The sequence below is a fragment of the Pseudophryne corroboree genome, chromosome 5 (assembly GCF_028390025.1).
Source record: "Pseudophryne corroboree isolate aPseCor3 chromosome 5, aPseCor3.hap2, whole genome shotgun sequence".
Taxonomy (NCBI): Eukaryota; Metazoa; Chordata; class Amphibia; order Anura; family Myobatrachidae; genus Pseudophryne; species Pseudophryne corroboree.
The window spans coordinates 745,269,093-745,287,438 of NC_086448.1; the positions used below are offsets into that span (position 1 = coordinate 745,269,093).

At 48.9% G+C, this 18,346-nt stretch overlaps 1 protein-coding gene across 4 annotated transcripts in view; it reads left to right on the forward strand.

The window, feature by feature from the left end:
- Nucleotides 1-18,346, forward strand: part of DPY19L4 (dpy-19 like 4) — a 132,741-nt gene that overhangs the window by 111,378 nt on the left and 3,017 nt on the right. For all 4 annotated transcript variants that reach the window (XM_063924126.1, XM_063924128.1, XM_063924125.1 and 1 more), the window contains 2 exons: nucleotides 12,871-12,953; nucleotides 16,727-16,859. In XM_063924126.1, the coding sequence (XP_063780196.1) occupies nucleotides 12,871-12,953; nucleotides 16,727-16,859 (216 nt within the window). The remainder of the gene's footprint in view (nucleotides 1-12,870; nucleotides 12,954-16,726; nucleotides 16,860-18,346) is intronic.

Below are 18,346 nucleotides of genomic sequence, written 5' to 3' on the forward strand. Positions count from 1 at the left end.
ATAGGGGGAGGAGCCAGTGCACACCACCTGATCCTAAAGCTTTACTTTTTGTGCCCTGTCTCCTGCGGAGCCGCTATTCCCCATGGTCCTTTCAGGAACCCCAGCATCCACTACGGACTCCGAGAAATAGAATTATCGGTAAGTAAATTCTTATTATCGGCCCGAATGTCCGAAATTGGATGAAATCGGGCATTATCGTTCTAGTGTATGGGGCCCTTTAGTCTTTGGGCAAGACGTATCAAACCTTGGAGAACGAAAATAAGCTCTGCGTTCTTCTGTTGCCTATATAGAGGCATTATGATCAGGCAATAAGCGCTTATTCTGTATAACTGTTTAATGCAACCGCAAGGTGTTGCCTTCACTTTTCTCTTTCATCCACTAGGGGACACTGGAGTCCTACACAGTAGGGGGTGTGAAGCCTGCAACCGGAGGTGTGGCACAATCTAAAATTAGCATTGTCTGCACAGCCGGCTCCTCCCCCTTCACATCCCTCCTCTCTCAGTTTGAAAAATTGTGCTGGAGGTGCAGCACGTAGAGCACTGAGCTCCTGACTAAAACTTTAAAGTGTGCTGCGTCCACCTAATAAAAGGGAGACAAGGCTGCTTAAGATTGGAAGAGACAAAGATCCCTATTGAAGGGACCTGCTTCTCTTCACAGGAGATCCTCATCGGCTTGGGCAACGTGAGTAACATGTTTACAAGAGCCCAAGTAGTGTTAGATTTTTTTATTATATAATTTCCCTTTAGAAAATAGCTAAGTGGCTTAGATAGAAAAACCGCTCCATCCAGCAGCAAGGCGCAGCCAACAGCAGGGAGACAGCGCAAGGTCTCACAGGCGGCAGACAGTCTCCCCTAGCAGCTGCGCAGATGGTCCATGGTCATGGAGAGGCGCCGCTACGGGACCCGATAAGAGCGGTCCCAGCGCGCCCCGGCCGGCGGGAAAAGACGCGACAGGGACAAAGATCTCTGCCGCGCAGCTGAGAAGACTCCCTCAGCCGCGGGCAGGGGGAGACGGGCAGTGGGAGCGCACAGCCAGCGGCAGCGGGGACCTGTATGACGGACCTCCGGTAAGAGATACAAGTGGGGGGGACAGCGCTGTTTAGCATAGCGCATAAGGTGAATCTTCCCTTCAGTGGCGCCCATTTTAATACTCAAGGGCGCCAAATCTCACTTCACTATCTAGCACCCCCTGCTGGTGAAATATATCATAGTATTCAGAGGAGAGATTCTTTATGCTCATAGCTCCCCCTACTGGTAAAATATATATATTAGTGATTAGAAGAAACTAATGGCTCCCCCTGCTGATATAAAAAAATATATATAAAATATATATATATATATATATATTACGTTCTCGGAGGATCTCCTGAAAACGAATTACTGCTTATATTTTCAAAGGAATTCTGTTCCATAGATCCTGACGAAAATACACGGAAGCAAGCGGATACCAACTCTAACATCGTAGCTGATTTAACAGTTGGGGTGTGAGGGTTGCGAGTCGGCTGGTGTTTTATTTTTTATTTTCTCTAACGTCCTAGTGGATGCTGGGAACTCCGTAAGGACCATGGGGAATAGCGGGCTCCGAAGGAGGCTGGGCACTCTAGAAAGATTTAGGACTACCTGGTGTGCACTGGCTCCTCCCACTATGACCCTCCTCCAAGCCTCAGTTAGATTTCGTGCCCGGCCGAGGTTGGATGCACACTAGGGGCTCTCCTGAGCTCTTAGAAAGAAAGTATAATTTTAGGTTTTTTATTTTCAGTGAGACCTGCTGGCAACAGGCTCACTGCAGCGAGGGACTAAGGGGAGAAGAAGCGAACTCGCCTGCTTGCAACCGGATTGGGCTTCTTAGGCTACTGGACACCATTAGCTCCAGAGGGATCGACCGCAGGCCCAGTCCTTGGTGTTCGGTCCCAGGGCCGCGCCGCCGTCCCCCTTACAGAGCCAGAAGCAAGAAGAGGTCGGGAAAATCGGCGGCAGAAGACATCAGTCTTCACCAAGGTAGCGCACAGCACTGCAGCTGTGCGCCATTGCTCCTCATGCACACTTCACACTCCGGTCACTGAGGGTGCAGGGCGCTTGGGGGGGGGGCGCCCTGAGCTGCAATAAAAACACCTTGGCTGGCAAAAATACCACAATATATAGCCCTAGAGGCTATATATGTGGTAAATTCCCCTGCCAGAATCCAGAAAAAAGCGGGAGAATAGGCCGCGGAAAAGGGGCGGAGCTATCTCCCTCAGACACACTGGCGCCATTTCTCCTTCACAGATCAGCTGTAAGGAAGCTCCCTGGCTCTCCCCTGCAGTCTACACTTCAGAACAGGGTAAAAACAGAGAGGGGGGGCACTAAATTTGGGCGCAATACATATATAATATAAAAAGCAGCTATAGGGGACATAACTTAGTTAGTCCCTGCATTATATAGCGCTCTGGTGTGTGCTGGCATACTCTCACTCTGTCCCCCCAAAGGGCTTTTGTGGGTCCTGTCCTCATTCGGAGCATTCCTTGTGTGTGTGCGGTGTGTCGGTACGGCTGTGTCGACATGTTTGATGAGGATAATGATGTGGAGGCGGAGCAGATGCCTTTAGAAGGGATGTCACCCCCTGCGGGGCAGACACCTGAGTGGATGGGCTTATGGAAAGTAATGAGTGCACGTATAGACTCCTTATATAAGAAAATCGACGACATGCCAAATGTGGGACAGCCGACTTCTCAGCTCGTGCCTGCCCAGGCGTCGCATGGGTCGTCAGGGGCTCTAAAACGCCCGCTACCTCAAGCAGACCCAGATGTCGACACGGATACTGACACCAGTGTCGACGACGATGAGTCAAACCTGATGCCCACTAAGGGCATTCACTGTATGATTGAGGCAATGAAAGAGGTGTTAAACATTTCTGATATAACTACTGGTACCACTAAAAAGGGTATTATGTTTGGAGAGAAAAAACTACCCGTAGTTTTTCCCCCATCAGATGAATTAAATGAAGTGTGTGAAGAAGCGTGGGCTTTCCCTGATAAAAAATTGGTAATTCCTAAGAAGGTACTAATGGCGTTCCCTTTCCCGCCAGAGGATAGGTCACGTTGGGAAACACCCCCTAGAGTGGATAAAGCGCTCACACGTTTGTCTGAAAAGGTGGCACTACCGTCTCCGGATACGGCCGCCCTCAAGGAACCTGCTGATAGAAAGCAGGAGGCGATCCTGAAGTCTGTATATACACACACAGGCATTATACTTAGGCCAGCTATTGCGTCAGCTTGGATGTGCAGTGCTGCCGCTGCGTGGTCAGATAAACTGTCAGAAAATATTGACACATTAGACAGAGATACGATCCTGTTAACCATAGACCATATAAAAGACTCAGTCTTATATATGAGAGATGCACAAAGGGAAATCTGCCGATTGGCATCTAAAGTAAGTGCATTGTCCATTTCTGCTAGGAGAGGCTTATGGACTCGCCAGTGGACAGGAGATGCAGATTCAAAAAAGCACATGGAAGTGTTACCATATAAGGGTGAGGAATTATTTGGGGATGGTCTCTCGGACCTAGTTTCCACAGCAACGTCTGGGAAGTCAGCATTTTTACCCCATGTCCCCTCACAGCCTAAGAAGGCGCCGTTTTATCAGGTTCAGTCCTTTCGGACCCAGAAAAACAGGCGTGGAAAAGGCGGGTCCTTTCTGTCCAGAGGCAGAGGTAGGGGAAAAAGACTGCAACAAACAGCAGGTTCCCAGGAGCAAAAGTCCTCCCCCGCTTCTTCTTCCAAGTCCGCCGCATGACGGTGGGGCTCCACAGGCGGAGCCAGGTACGGTGGGGGGCCGCCTCAAGAATTTCAGCGATCAGTGGGCTCGCTCACAGGTGGATCCCTGGATCCTTCAAATAGTATCTCAGGGGTACAAACTGGAATTCGAGGCGTCTCCACCCCACCGGTTCCTAAAATCTGCCTTGCCGATTGCTCCCTCAGACAGGGAGGCGGTGCTAGCGGCAATTCACAAGCTGTATTCCCAGCAGGTGATAATCAAGGTACCCCTACTTCAACAAGGCCGGGGTTACTATTCCACACTATTTGTGGTACCGAAACCGGACGGTTCGGTGAGACCCATTTTAAATTTGAAATCCTTGAACACATACATAAAAAAATTCAAGTTCAAGATGGAATCGCTCAGGGCGGTTATTGCGAGCCTGGACGAGGGGGATTACATGGTATCCCTGGACATCAAGGATGCTTACTTGCATGTCCCCATTTACCATCCTCACCAGGAGTACCTCAGATTTGTGGTACAGGATTGCCATTACCAATTCCAGACGCTGCCGTTTGGACTGTCCACGGCACCGAGGGCATTTACCAAGGTGATGGCGGAAATGATGATACTCCTTCGAAAAAAGGGAGTTTTAATTATCCCGTACTTGGACGATCTCCTAATAAAAGCGAGGTCCAAGGAACAGTTGTTGGTGGGAGTAGCACTATCTCAGCACGGCTGGATTCTGAATATCCCAAAGTCACAGCTGGTTCCGACGACACGACTACTGTTCCTGGGTATGATTCTGGATACAGTCCAGAAAAAAGTGTTTCTCCCGGAGGAGAAAGCCAGGGAGTTGTCATCTCTAGTCAGAGACCTCCTGAAACCAAAACAGGTATCAGTGCATCGCTGCACGCGGGTCCTGGGAAAGATGGTGGCTTCTTACGAAGCAATTCCCTTCGGCAGGTTCCATGCCAGAATCTTTCAGTGGGACCTGTTGGACCAGTGGTCCGGATCGCATCTTCAGATGCATCGCTTGATAACCCTGTCTCCAAGAACCAGGGTGTCGCTACTGTGGTGGCTGCAGAGTGCCCATCTTCTAGAGGGCCGCAGGTTCGGCATACAGGACTGGGTCCTGGTGACCACGGATGCCAGCCTTCGAGGCTGGGGGGCAGTCACACAGGGAAGAAACTTCCAAGGACTATGGTCGAGTCAGGAGACTTCCCTTCACATAAATATTCTGGAACTAAGGGCCATCTACAATGCCCTAAGTCAAGCAAAATCCCTGCTCCTACACCAGCCGGTGCTGATCCAGTCAGACAACATCACGGCAGTCGCCCATGTAAATCGACAGGGCGGCACAAGAAGCAGGATGGCGATGGCGGAAGCCACAAGAATTCTCCGATGGGCGGAGAATCATGTACTAGCACTGTCAGCAGTGTTCATTCCGGGAGTGGACAACTGGGAAGCAGACTTCCTCAGCAGACACGACCTCCACCCGGGAGAGTGGGGACTTCATCCAGAAGTCTTCCAGATGCTGGTAAACCGTTGGGAAAAACCACAGGTGGACATGATGGCGTCCCGCCTCAACAAAAAGTTAAAAAGATATTGCGCCAGGTCAAGGGACCCTCAGGCGATAGCTGTGGACGCTCTAGTGACACCGTGGGTGTACCAGTCGGTTTATGTGTTCCCTCCTCTGCCTCTCATACCAAAGGTATTGAGAATAATAAGAAAGCGAGGAGTAAACACCATTCTCGTGGTTCCGGATTGGCCAAGACGAGCGTGGTACCCGGAACTTCAAGAGATGCTCTCAGAGGACCCGTGGCCTCTACCGCTCAGACAGGACCTGCTACAACAGGGGCCCTGTCTGTTCCAAGACTTACCGCGGCTGCGTTTGACGGCATGGCGGTTGAACACCGGATCCTAAAGGAAAAGGGTATTCCGGAAGAAGTCATTCCTACGCTTATTAAGGCCAGGAAAGATGTTACGGCAAAGCATTATCACCGCATATGGCGGAAATATGTTGCATGGTGCGAGGCCAAAAAGGCCCCAACAGAGGAATTTCAACTAGGTCGATTTCTGCATTTCCTGCAAGCAGGAGTGAATATGGGCCTAAAACTAGGCTCCATTAAAGTACAGATCTCGGCTCTGTCGATTTTCTTTCAAAAAGAACTAGCTTCAGTACCTGAAGTTCAGACATTTGTGAAAGGAGTGCTGCATATTCAGCCCCCATTTGTGCCTCCTGTGGCACCTTGGGATCTCAACGTGATGTTGAGTTTCTTAAAATCACATTGGTTTGAGCCACTAAAAACCGTGGATCTGAAATATCTCACGTGGAAAGTGGTCATGTTATTGGCCTTGGCTTCAGCCAGGCGAGTGTCAGAATTGGCGGCTTTATCATGTAAAAGCCCTTATCTGATTTTCCATATGGATAGGGCAGAATTGAGGACTCGTCCCCAGTTTCTCCCTAAGGTGGTGTCAGCGTTTCACCTGAACCAGCCTATTGTGGTGCCTGCGGCTACTAAGGATTTGGAGGACTCCAAGTTGCTAGACGTTGTCAGGGCCCTGAAAATATATGTTTCCAGGACGGCTGGAGTCAGAAAATCTGACTCGCTGTTTATCCTGTATGCACCCAACAAGCTGGGTGCTCCTGCTTCTAAGCAGTCTATTGCTCGCTGGATTTGTAGTACAATTCAGCTTGCACATTCTGTGGCAGGCATGCCACAGCCAAAATCTGTAAATGCCCATTCCACAAGGAAGGTGGGCTCATCTTGGGCGGCTGCCCGAGGCGTCTCGGCTTTACAACTTTGCCGAGCAGCTACTTGGTCAGGGGCAAACACATTTGCAAAATTCTACAAATTTGATACCCTGGCTGAGGAGGACCTGGAGTTCTCTCATTCGGTACTACAGTCATCCGCACTCTCCCGCTCGTTTGGGAGCTTTGGTATAATCCCCATGGTCCTTACGGAGTTCCCAGCATCCACTAGGACGTTAGAGAAAATAAGAATTTACTCACCGGTAATTCTATTTCTCGTAGTCCGTAGTGGATGCTGGGCGCCCATCCCAAGTGCGGATTGTCTGCAATACTTGTAAATAGTTATTGTTAACTAAAGGGTTATTGTTGAGAGGCTCAGTTGTTTTTCATGCTGTCAAACTGGATATAGTATCACGAGTTGTACGGTGTGATTGGTGTGGCTGGTAAGAGTCTTACCCGGGATTCTAAATCCTTCCTTATTATGTCTGCTCGTCCGGGCACGGTGTCCTAACTGAGGCTTGGAGGAGGGTCATAGTGGGAGGAGCCAGTGCACACCAGGTAGTCCTAAATCTTTCTAGAGTGCCCAGCCTCCTTCGGAGCCCGCTATTCCCCATGGTCCTTACGGAGTTCCCAGCATCCACTACGGACTACGAGAAATAGAATTACCGGTGAGTAAATTCTTTTTTTTTTTTTTTTTATCTTTTTATGTAAAAATATTTTGACCTGATCGTTTTATATAACCGACAGGTAATTCCAGCCGGATCCAATACCTTCGCTTCCGTCTTCTCCCAGTCTTTCTCTTCCTAGTTTAGAGGGTGAAAGCACTGCGTGCTACCCTGGTAAAGGGTTTAAAAACAACATGTCTAAGGCAACCAAGACCTCCAAGACCTGTTATGTTTGTACGAAATGTAACAAGAAGAGCACGCGGGTTGGCAGCTCCGGGGTGTGCGACTCCTGCTTAGACAAGGACGCTCCACCTGGGAGAAGTGCTCTGGCCAAGGCATGGGAAGACAACCTTGCTAATAGAATCTCCAAGGAGATGGCAGAATCGCGCAAACAGCAATCGGAATGGGCTGCCGGATTCTCAAAGACGATGGAGGAATTTCTCATCAAGTTAACGCCGCCCGCACACGCAGAGACGAGTCGCAAAGCTGTTAAAAGAACTCTTCCTATTATACCAGAATTAGAGGAGGATGACGGTTTTCTTCTTGATACGGAGGAAGGTGAGTTAATTGAACCTAACCTAGACGCCGATTTTCCAGAAGAGGACTCTGCAATTTCAGGTCTGGACTCCTTAATTGACGCGGTAAAGGAGATCCTAAGCTTTAAGGACGAGGAAATACGGGAGCCGGAAGATTTCGATTTGTTCGAATCCCAAAAGCCGCGTTCAGCAGTGTTTCCCATTCCTAAATCCCTCCAATCTCAGATGGATGAGGCTTGGAAACAACCTGACAAACGCTTTCAATTTCCGAAACGGTTTCAGGTAACTTATCCCCTACCTAAGGGTGTAATGGACAAGTGGGAGACTCCACCGGTAGTGGATGCTTCCCTAGGAAGGTTGTCAAAGAAGACAATCTTACCAATTCCTAACGTAACTACTTTAAAGGATGCGTCAGACCGCAAAGTTGACACTGCGTTAAAGTCAATTTTTGTAGCAGCTGGTGCAGCACAGAGACCTGCGATCATCTGTGCTTGGGTGAACAAGGCCATGGGTGCATGGTCCGGGCGTATTGTACAAGCTATTGAGGAGGAAAATAGCTTAGAAGAGATTACCCAACTGGCGGAACACATTCGAGAATTTTCTTCATACTTGTGTCAAGCTTCTAAGGATATTAGCAGAATAGCATCGCGCATATCTGCATCGGCCATATCGGCTAGAAGGATTTTATGGCTCAGAGAATGGCAAGGAGACTCTGACACAAAGAAAGCGGTTGAATCCATCCCCTTTGGGGGTGAAATGCTGTTCGGACCAGAATTGGACAAGTGGATTTCGCAGGCTACAGCAGGGAAGTCCACTTTTCTGCCTACTCCTTATACGAGAAAAGCTCCACAATCTAGGAGAGGTTATTCGGGACCAGCGTTCACTTCATTTAGATCACAGTCCTTTCGAGCCCGAGGAAGGGGTTTCGGTACACAAGCACGTGGGGGCAGAGGTAGAGGCCGCTCACAGGTAGCAACCAGAAAGCAGGATAAACCTGCTGACAAGACCGTGGCATGACGGGGCCTCCCAGCTCACCTGGGGTCCCCCTTGGTGGGCGGCCGACTGGTAGGTTTTCAGGACATCTGGGCCAAAACCTCACCAGAACTTTGGGTGAACAACTTATACCCCTTTCACATCGCACAAATAACCCGGTACCGACACGGCATATTGCCGTGTCGAACCGGGTCAGTGTGCGATGTGAAAGCACACTGGCCGATTTAGCGGGTCGCCTGACCCGGTAAATCAACCCGGTAAAAAAGAAGGGTTTTACCCGGGTTGATTACCGGGTCAGGTGCGGTGTGAATGGGAGCCGTGTCGATGCGACACGGTTCCCATTCACAAGATAGGGAGAGGCGGCGCTGGAGATGAGCTCATCTCCCGACGCCGCCTCCACCCCCGCCCCTGCTGCTGCTGCGCGCTCCGTTGTTATGGCAACCGACCCGGTATATTGCCGGGTCGGAAAGCCAGCAGCGGAGTGCAAATGCCGGATCCCACCCGGTAAGTACACGTTTGTCTTACCGGGTAGGATCCGGCATTTGCAGTCTGAATGCAGCATTAATCTCACAGGGATACAAACTGGAATTTCAACAGAGGCCTCACAGTCAGTTTTTTACAACAGGATTGCCTCAGTGCCCTCAAAAAGCGAGGGCACTACGGGCAGCAATTCTAAAATTGCTACAGGCAGAGGTTATTATTCCGGTTCCCGCTTCTCAGAGAGGAACGGGGTTCTATTCCAATCTTTTTGTCGTGCCAAAGCCAGACGGGACGGTCAGACCAATACTCAATTTAAAAGTTTTCAACCAGTTTTTAAGGGTCTACAAATTCAAGATGGAATCAATCCAATCGGTCATTGCAGGCTTAGAACAGGGCGAGTTCATGGTATCCATGGACATAAAAGATGCATATCTGCATATTCCAATCTGGACTCCTCACCATGCTTACTTAAGGTTCGCACTGGTGGCGGATCACTACCAATCCTGGGCCTTGCCGTTCGGTCTATCATCAGCCCCAAGAATCTTCACAAAGATCATGGCAATCATGGTTGCACGACTGAGACTGTTGGTGGTCACGATTATACCTTATCTGGACGATTTACTGATCAAGGCACCATCTCAGAATCGACTGCTCAAGGATGTTCAGACATCCCATCAATTTTTAATTCAACATGGATGGATTGTCAGTTTCCAAAAGTCCAGCCTCATACCGACTCAACGGATTCAATTCCTCGGTCTCATCTTGGACACGGTATTATTACGTGTGTTCCTACCAGAGAACAAGGTCCAGGACCTACAGAGATTAGTGGCTCAGGTACTGAGGACGCAAACTGTTTCTCTGCACCTCTGTGTGCAACTTCTCGGGAAGATGGTGGCGTCGTTCGAAGCTCTCCAGTATGGCAGACTTCATTCCCGACCATTCCAAATAAACCTCATTGCTCAGGGAGCAGGCTCGCACTGGCTTCTCCATCGGAGAATCCGACTTCAACCGCAAGTACGGGTCTCCTTGATATGGTGGTCGTTACACAAGAACCTTGCAGCCGGCAAGAAATTCGGCATTTGGGATTGGAGGATCCTGACAACGGACGCCAGTCTCAGAGGTTGGGGAGCCGTCCTAGAGGACCATCAGTTTCAAGGACGGTGGACGTTACAGGAGAGCAAACTACCCATAAATATCCTCGAACTAAGAGCAGTTTACAATGCACTTCTCTTAGCAGAAGACCGAGTCATGAATCAACACATCAGGATTCAGTCGGACAATGTCACGACGACGGCTTACATAAACCGTCAAGGAGGAACAAAGAGCAGGATGGCTTTAAAGGAAGCCACAAAGATCTTGTTGTGGGCAGAAAAACGAAACATCATCCTCTCGGCAGTGTTCATTCCAGGTGTGGAGAACTGGGAAGCAGATTACCTCAGTTGCCAGGACATGCATCCGGGAGAGTGGTGCCTACATCCACGGATTTTTGACATGGTTGTGAGAAGATGGGGTCTGCCTCAGGTGGACCTAATGGCGTCTCGGCAAAACCATCAGCTGCCCAGATATGTGTCCAGGACAAGAGATCCAGCAGCAGAAGGAGTGGACGCATTAACGCTTCCTTGGTGTTACAGGAGGGTTTACATATTTCCACCATTCCCACTCATACCCAGGGTTCTGAAAAGGGTAAAGCGGGAACGAGTGTGGGCAATTCTAATCGCACCAGCTTGGCCCCGCAGGAGTTGGTACTCAGACCTGCGGGGGTTACTTGCGGAAGATCCTTGGAGGTTACCTCAGAGAGAGGACCTGCTATCTCAGGGACCGTTCCTACACCCCGACCTGAACAGGCTGCGTTTGACGGCGTGGCTATTGAAACACGGATCATAAGAAACAGAGGGATTCCACGAACGGCCATTCCTACAATGATTGCCGCTAGGAAGCCGGTCACAGCCAGGCACTACTACAGGATTTGGAGACGGTACATGGCTTGGTGTCAGGAACGGGGATGGAATTCAACGAACTTCCACTTATCTCGACTTCTACTTTTCCTTCAGGCCGGTCTAGAGGGAGGGCTCAGACTGGGCTCTCTGAAGGTTCAGATTTCGGCTCCCTCCATCCTTTTTCAACAACAGCTAGAATCCTTGCCAGAGATTCAAAACTTTTTACAGGGTGTTCTGAGGATTCAACCCCCTTTTCGTCCTCCCACGGCACCATGGGACTTAAATTTGGTGTCAGAATATTTGAAATCACCGACTTTTGAGCTGTTGACAAGAACAGACCTGAAATATCTCTCTTGGAAGGTCACGTTATTACTTGCCTTGGCTTCGGCTAGGCGGGTTTCTGAGTTGGGAGCCTTATCCTGTAAGAGTCCTTTTTTAGTTTTTCATCAGGATAGGGCGGAACTCCGTACAAGAGCAGACTTCCTTCCGAAGGTGGTTTCGGGGTTTCACGTAAACCAGCCAATAGTGGTCCCATCTTTCCAGGGTCTCACAGATGGGGACGTGTCATTGGATGTTGTCCGAGCTTTACGGATATACGTACAGGTTACGTCGTCTTTCAGAAAGTCGGACCATTTGTTTGTTCTTTATGAGGGGCCAAAGAAGGGTTGGCCAGCATCTAAGCAGTCTTTGTCTAGATGGATTAGACTTGCCATTCGGCAAGCTTATGTTTCCTGTGACAAACGGGTTCCGGTTCAGACGGGTGCTCATACTACCCGATCAGTGGGTGCCTCGTGGGCGGCTGCCAGGGGTGCTTCCACTACTCAACTTTGCAGAGCGGCGACGTGGTCTTCAGCCCACACGTTCGCGAAATTTTTACAAGTTTGATACTTTTGCTTCCGGAGACTCTCAGTTCGGACGTTTAGTTTTGCAGGCCACCGACCGCACTCCCTCCCTGGGGGAAAACTTTGGGACGTCCCCTACTGTGTAGGACTCCAGTGTCCCCTAGTGGATGAAAGAGAAAAGAGGATTTTGGTACTTACCGATAAATCCATTTCTCTGAATCCTCTAGGGGACACTGGACGCCCGCCTCGGTGCTGTCAACCTGCTGTGTTCAAAGTTCTTGTTTTAAACAGTTAGTGCAAACAGCGTTAGTTATTCGGTTAAGAGTTCTTGGCCGCTGTTTGATATGTTGTACGGTTCAGTTCCTCGCTATGTGCTATAGTGTCATGTCCTATTCTCTCAAATTTTTCAAACTGAGGGAGGAGGGATGTGAAGGGGGAGGAGCCGGCTGTGCAGACAATGCTAATTTTAGATTGTGCCACACCTCCGGTTGCAGGCTTCACACCCCCTACTGTATAGGACTCCAGTGTCCCCTAGAGGATTCAGAGAAATGGATTTATCGGTAAGTACCAAAATCCTCTTTTTAACAGACATCATTTTTTCCTAGCTGTGTGAACAACCCCTAACTCGTAGTTTAGCTAATCTAAAGCTCCTTCATCCATCATAGGGTGTATGAAGAGGACATTACACATGGTTGGGGCACCTTTTTATAAACTTGTCCTAAGCCATATTATTGATTGCGTTCCCCTTTCACAGTAATACTGTGATTTATGTGTACGTTTGTTATGTGTAACTGTATCTATAGGTGTTTTGTTGCACATTAACATGTAAATCATGTTTTGGACTATAAATATGGCAGGACCATTATATGTATGTAGGGTTAATGGAGAATTCTAACCAGCCTGCTACTTTGTATTTAAATTCTCTCAACAGTTCTTACCTCAAATCGTTAATGAGCTGACGGAGCTGGAGGAGCACTACGAGTCTGATGCAGTAGAGCTCATGAACTGGATAAAGTGAGTGCCGTGTTTACTGGGTATCAGGTTAACATAAAGAAAGGTTACCGCCACCCCCCCTTTCCCCTTCCCCTCCCCTCCTTTAAAAAATTATTTTTTTCTTTCATTCCCTGGTGGACACTGGGACAGTGTGTATGGGTGGAGCTCAGGCGACGGGCACCAATGAGTTCAACTATGAGTGCAGCCCAGGCTCCACCTCCCCCATACCCCGCCTGCTTTACCCTGAAGCCAGTTTTAATTTGTTGCCTCAAGGCACAGGGCGCGTTTAGTATAGGAGGCTGTTTACAGCGCTAGTTAACTTTGTACTTAGATATTTTTTTTACTTTAATTTTCATTCAGCACGCCAGCGGTAACCTATAAGCGCTACCACCAGCTGCTCCAAAGAACTCCACTGGTGGCTGGCGCACTGACTACCAAGTCAGTGTACTGGAACTCTGTGCCGTTTGTTGGGCGTTCTGTCAGACAAAGCACCTCTTGAGACACAAGGCTGTGAAGGGACAGTCAGACAACGAACCGCTGTCGCCTATATCAACTGTCAAGGTGGGACCAGGAGCCACGCCGCCATGATGGAGGTCAGTCATATTCTCCGTTGGGCAGAGAATTTTCTCAACCTGCTGTCAGCTGTCCCGGAGTACAGAACTGGGAGGCGGATGTCCTCAGCAGGCAGGATGTCCACTCGAGGGAATGGCCTCTCCATCCCACTGATTCGTCCCTGGGGTCGTCCACACATAGATCTGATTATCTCCAGGCAAAATCACAAGTTTCCTCGTTACGGCTCTTGAACCCGGGACCCAGGCACATTTCTAGTAGATGCACTGGCAGCACCCTGGCCTCTCCCCCTTATATACCGCTTCCCTCCAATCTCTCTCCTTCCTCGAGTTCTTGATTACCCAGACTGGCCGCAGAGGGTTTGGTATGCAGACCTACTCAGACTTTCCAAAACACCTCCGTGGGGTCTACCTCTTCGGCCGGATATCCTATCCCATGGACCATGCCTCCACCTCGGCCTAGCGCGAATAACTTTGATTCTGTGACTTTGAGAAGTCAATCTTAAGAGCAAGAGGTTTCTCTGAGTCTGTTTATTACAAAGTTGCTTTCTGCCAGGAAACCCTCGTCTGCACGCATTTATGTCTGGCGCACGTATTTCCAATGGTGTTCCACCCGCTGATGTAACGTCTTTCTAGGGTCTTGGCCTCTTTACAGGCGTGTTTGGATCTAGGCCTTCGTTTAGCTTCCCTTTCGGGTTTATTTCAGTGCCGTGTGGCTAGATCATCTGCTATCCACACCTTCTTACAGAGGGTGGTACACATACAGCCCCCATTTGTTCCTCCAGTGGACTTGTCCTTGGTGCTCGACATCCTTCAGACTTCTCCTTTTGAGCCGTTAAGACTCTGGATCTCTGTTGGCTCACATGGAATATGGTGTCATTATTTTCCATTCGGACCAGGCAGTGCTTCTCACCCTTCTTGATTATCTACTGAAGGTGGTTTCCCGATTCCATATCAGTCAGGAAATTGTGGTTCCTGCCTTCTCTCCTTCCGAGTCCGTGTACTCTGCTTCTTTCCTCATGCTTGATGTGGTTCAAACCCTTCGCACTTATGTGCACTGAACCAAGGATTTCTGCAAAACGGACTCCTCCTTCATCTTATATGATGCAAACAAGAGAGGCTGGCCTGCCTCTAAGCAGACGTGGACTTGCTGGTTACGTCTGACCATTCGTCAGGCTTATCTGGTGACTAAACAGCCTGTTCCGGCTTCTGTCAGAGCTCATTCTATGCAGTCTTTTGGGTCCTCGTGGGCGGCCTCCTCAGAGCAACTCTGTAAACTGGCCACGTGGTCCTTCGCTAACACTTTCATTACATTTTACAATTTTGACACCTTCACCCCTGCCGATGTGGCTTTTGGGTATCGAGTCCTTAGTGCAGCACAGGAGCGTTCCCTCCCATAAAGGGACAGCTTTGGGACGTCCCTCTGTCCCAGTGTTCTTTTTTCTGAATCCATGGTGGATACTTGGCGCCTGTCGTCATGCCCCTGGCTGGCTGGGGGGTTTCCTGCCCTCTTGGCACTATATGCCAGGTTAGTTAGTGTGCCTAGTAGTGCATGTTCATGCTGGTTTTCCCTTCCTCTCTTTTTCTCCTGTTCCTTGGGGCTTGTATAGTCAAACTGGCTTCAGGGGAATGTAGGTGAGGAGGAGCCTGGGCTGCACGCAAACAAAGTTTAACTCCTTGGTGCCTGTCGCCTAAGCTCCACCCATACCCAGTGTCCACCATGAATTCAGAAAACAGGATTTTACAGGAAAGACAAAAATCCCATTTTCAACTTTCTTACAGTATTCTCAACTGTGCGCATATCAGCCCTATATGGTACTGCTGACATTGCAGACTTTCCTGCGCGCCGCAGTGGCTTACATGCGATGTGAAAGGACACAATGTGCTGTTCAGGAACTGCACATTACGTTCATCGCACTGAACTGAGTTCCCCCTTTGATAATGCCAAGTGGCCAATTTTTATATTGCAATGCAAACTGTTTATTGGGATTATTAACATTTATTTAATTATTTGGTCCCAAATATGTAATGCATTTAAGGTACAGTGCAATTTAATCGCTGTATATTAAATATTCGTTTAACAATTGTACAGGGTAATCCAATTGCGGGCTAAGGGCCTAATTCAGACCTGATCGTAGCCGTGCACAGCTACGATCAGCTACTCTGACATGCGAGAGTATGCCCAGCACAGGGCTAGTTTGCCCCGCATGTCTGGCAGGGAGCTACCCTTTGCTGTCCGGGGCGTAACGGTTGCGTGTGATGTCATACAGCCGTTGCAGCCCGCCCTCCTCGCGGTCCCTGCGTTGCCTGGACTGCGCCCCTGCTGGCCCACCCCCTCCCACCCAGCAAACGCCTCTGCCTGTCAATCAGGCAGAGGCGATCGCAGGGCTGAGATGGCCATCGGCACCAGCGCATGCAGACCTGATCGTCTGCTGTGTGAAAACGCACAGCAGCGATCAGGTCTGAATTAGGCTGTAAGTTATCGCGCCTGCGCAGCTTGAACTTGGACAGAAATGTTCGAATCCAGGCTGAGAGCGGTCCTGTGACACCATTGCCGTTGTTTGATCGCTGCTGCAACGGGAGCTCGTACCCTTCGCCCGCAATTGGTTTCTCTACATATATTTAAAAAAACAACAACTCCTAACCACATTTTTTTCCTTTAAATGTATTTGAGTAGCTTTGTGTAAAAAGTCTTTGGATTTATCTTTTAGTATACGTTGGCCTTTAAAGTTATTTATAATTGCATTGCCACGTACAGTTTGTTTTCTCCTAAGAAACACAAATACTGTACTTCTTTAGTATGAATGTCCTAGAAGTGTAAGGCTTTCATGCAGCCGTCTGAGTCTGAGGGTGTAGTATGTTATGTCGGCGGTCAGGCTCCCGGCGGCCAGCATACCGAAGCCGGAATCCCGACTGCCGGCCTACCGACAGCTGGGCGAGCGCAAATGAGCCCCTTGCGGGCTCGCTGCGCTCGCCACGCTGCAGGCACGGTGGCCACGCTATCTATTCTCCCTCCAGGGGGGAGAAAAGCTGTCAGTATGCCGGCGGTCAGGATTCCGGCGCCGGTATGCTATCGTCGGGAGCCCAGCCACCGGCAAACTGAAGACCACCCAAGTCTGATGTGTGTCCTCTATAAGAGCCTTCGCAAGTCAGTAGCTTCTGGTGAGTATATGAGTCTAGTTTTAATTCTGTTTTGCAGTGACGTTTTCAATTCTTTCCCTGCAGAGGCCAGGCCCCCATCGCGGCAGTGTTTGCCGGAAGCCCTCAGCTCATGGCTGCTATTAAGCTCTGCACCGGGTGGATGGTCACGAGTCTTCCAGTGTACAATGATGAAGACCTGATGAGGAGAAATGAACATGTAATTGTTACGATTCATTTGCTGTATTACATGTCCATAATAAGCCTTAGCTTTATAGATATGACAGTAGTGGGATTTGCCTATATGAGGTCTTCTGCCCAAACAATACACGTGTTATTTCTCTCCACAAGGGTTTTGTCCTTGTCTTGAGTTGGTGACCTTGCCAGATGACCTTGTCACTGGTTGCTCTCTATTCAGTGCAGGTGCCATGATGAGAAAGTCTGGATTACACCAACACAAAGAATACCACTCGTATTAATGATTTACTTGTGTTCTTCTATTGTAACATGCGCGGGCAGCAAATCTTTATTCCTGACAACGTGTAACATGGCAGAGACATGATGGAACAGGCTGTATTCTATAAATATGGGTGTAGTTCTTGAAGCGACTGCTTCTGCTGTGTGTGGGCAATAAAGAATCGTTAGATTATTCATTACTAATTTGAAACACCTACAGTAGCATACATTATTATTTTGGCATGCCTGCCTAATAGTCTCCTTTTACTGTTCTCAATACAAGGATTGTTTTTCAGTTTAATGTCTGTCTTAATGAAGATTACCAGTACATGAAACTAGAGATACGGACTGTTTATTATGTCACAACTGTTTATTCTTACAGTAATTGGCTTACTGTGGTGTCGCTCTGTCTATCACAAACCGATTTAGTTTGTTGTGTATAATAGAGTAACACAGGCAGACAGTTATGAGATTTCTTATCTGGATACGCAATTGTCCTGAAGATTCCAAAGAGCAGAAATGAAAACTGTAAATAATTTCTGCAGTTCTGTTGGTTTGTCATACATGCAGTCTGGATCATAAAGTTCTTCCTCGTACTGTTACTGTGAAAGCACTGCTGAGCAGGACTGGGCAACAAGCCGTGGCATGCCATTGTGTCTGTACATCACACTAAGCAGCTCCAAACTGGCAAAACTGCAAATGGGGCTTCGGATCACTTCTGGGGGCTGCTTAGGCATTTTTCTGTTAAGGGAAAGGATCATCAGTGTTTGTATTCAGGGCTGTCTTAACAGAACTGTAGGCCCTGGGCAAAGCAAAGCACTGGGGCACTTACAGATGGAGCCCTGCTCATCTATCCCTTAAATAAGATTAATTGAGCCAGTGCTGTGGGACTTAATCCCCTGCTGTAATGACTTAATCCCCTGCTGTATTGTTCTCTCTGTATTGTATTACAGCTGAGAACAATAGATGAATGGTTTATGCTAATAAACCTTTGTGCACCTAGGTGCAGCAGAGAAGGCTAGATGAGCGAGGATCCATCTGTACACACCCATTAATAGGAACCAATGAAAAAAAAAGTTATAACATGTCCCTCCTGCAGTCCTGCATGATCTCTTGACATGTTTCAATACAGTGAATGGCTGTTAGCACTCTGATTTGTGGCTAGCTCGAGCCATCCACCTATCAGCATGCTGACAGCAGTTCACTGTCTGGCTGCAGGCTGGGTGGCAGGTAGAGAATGCGGCTTGACCG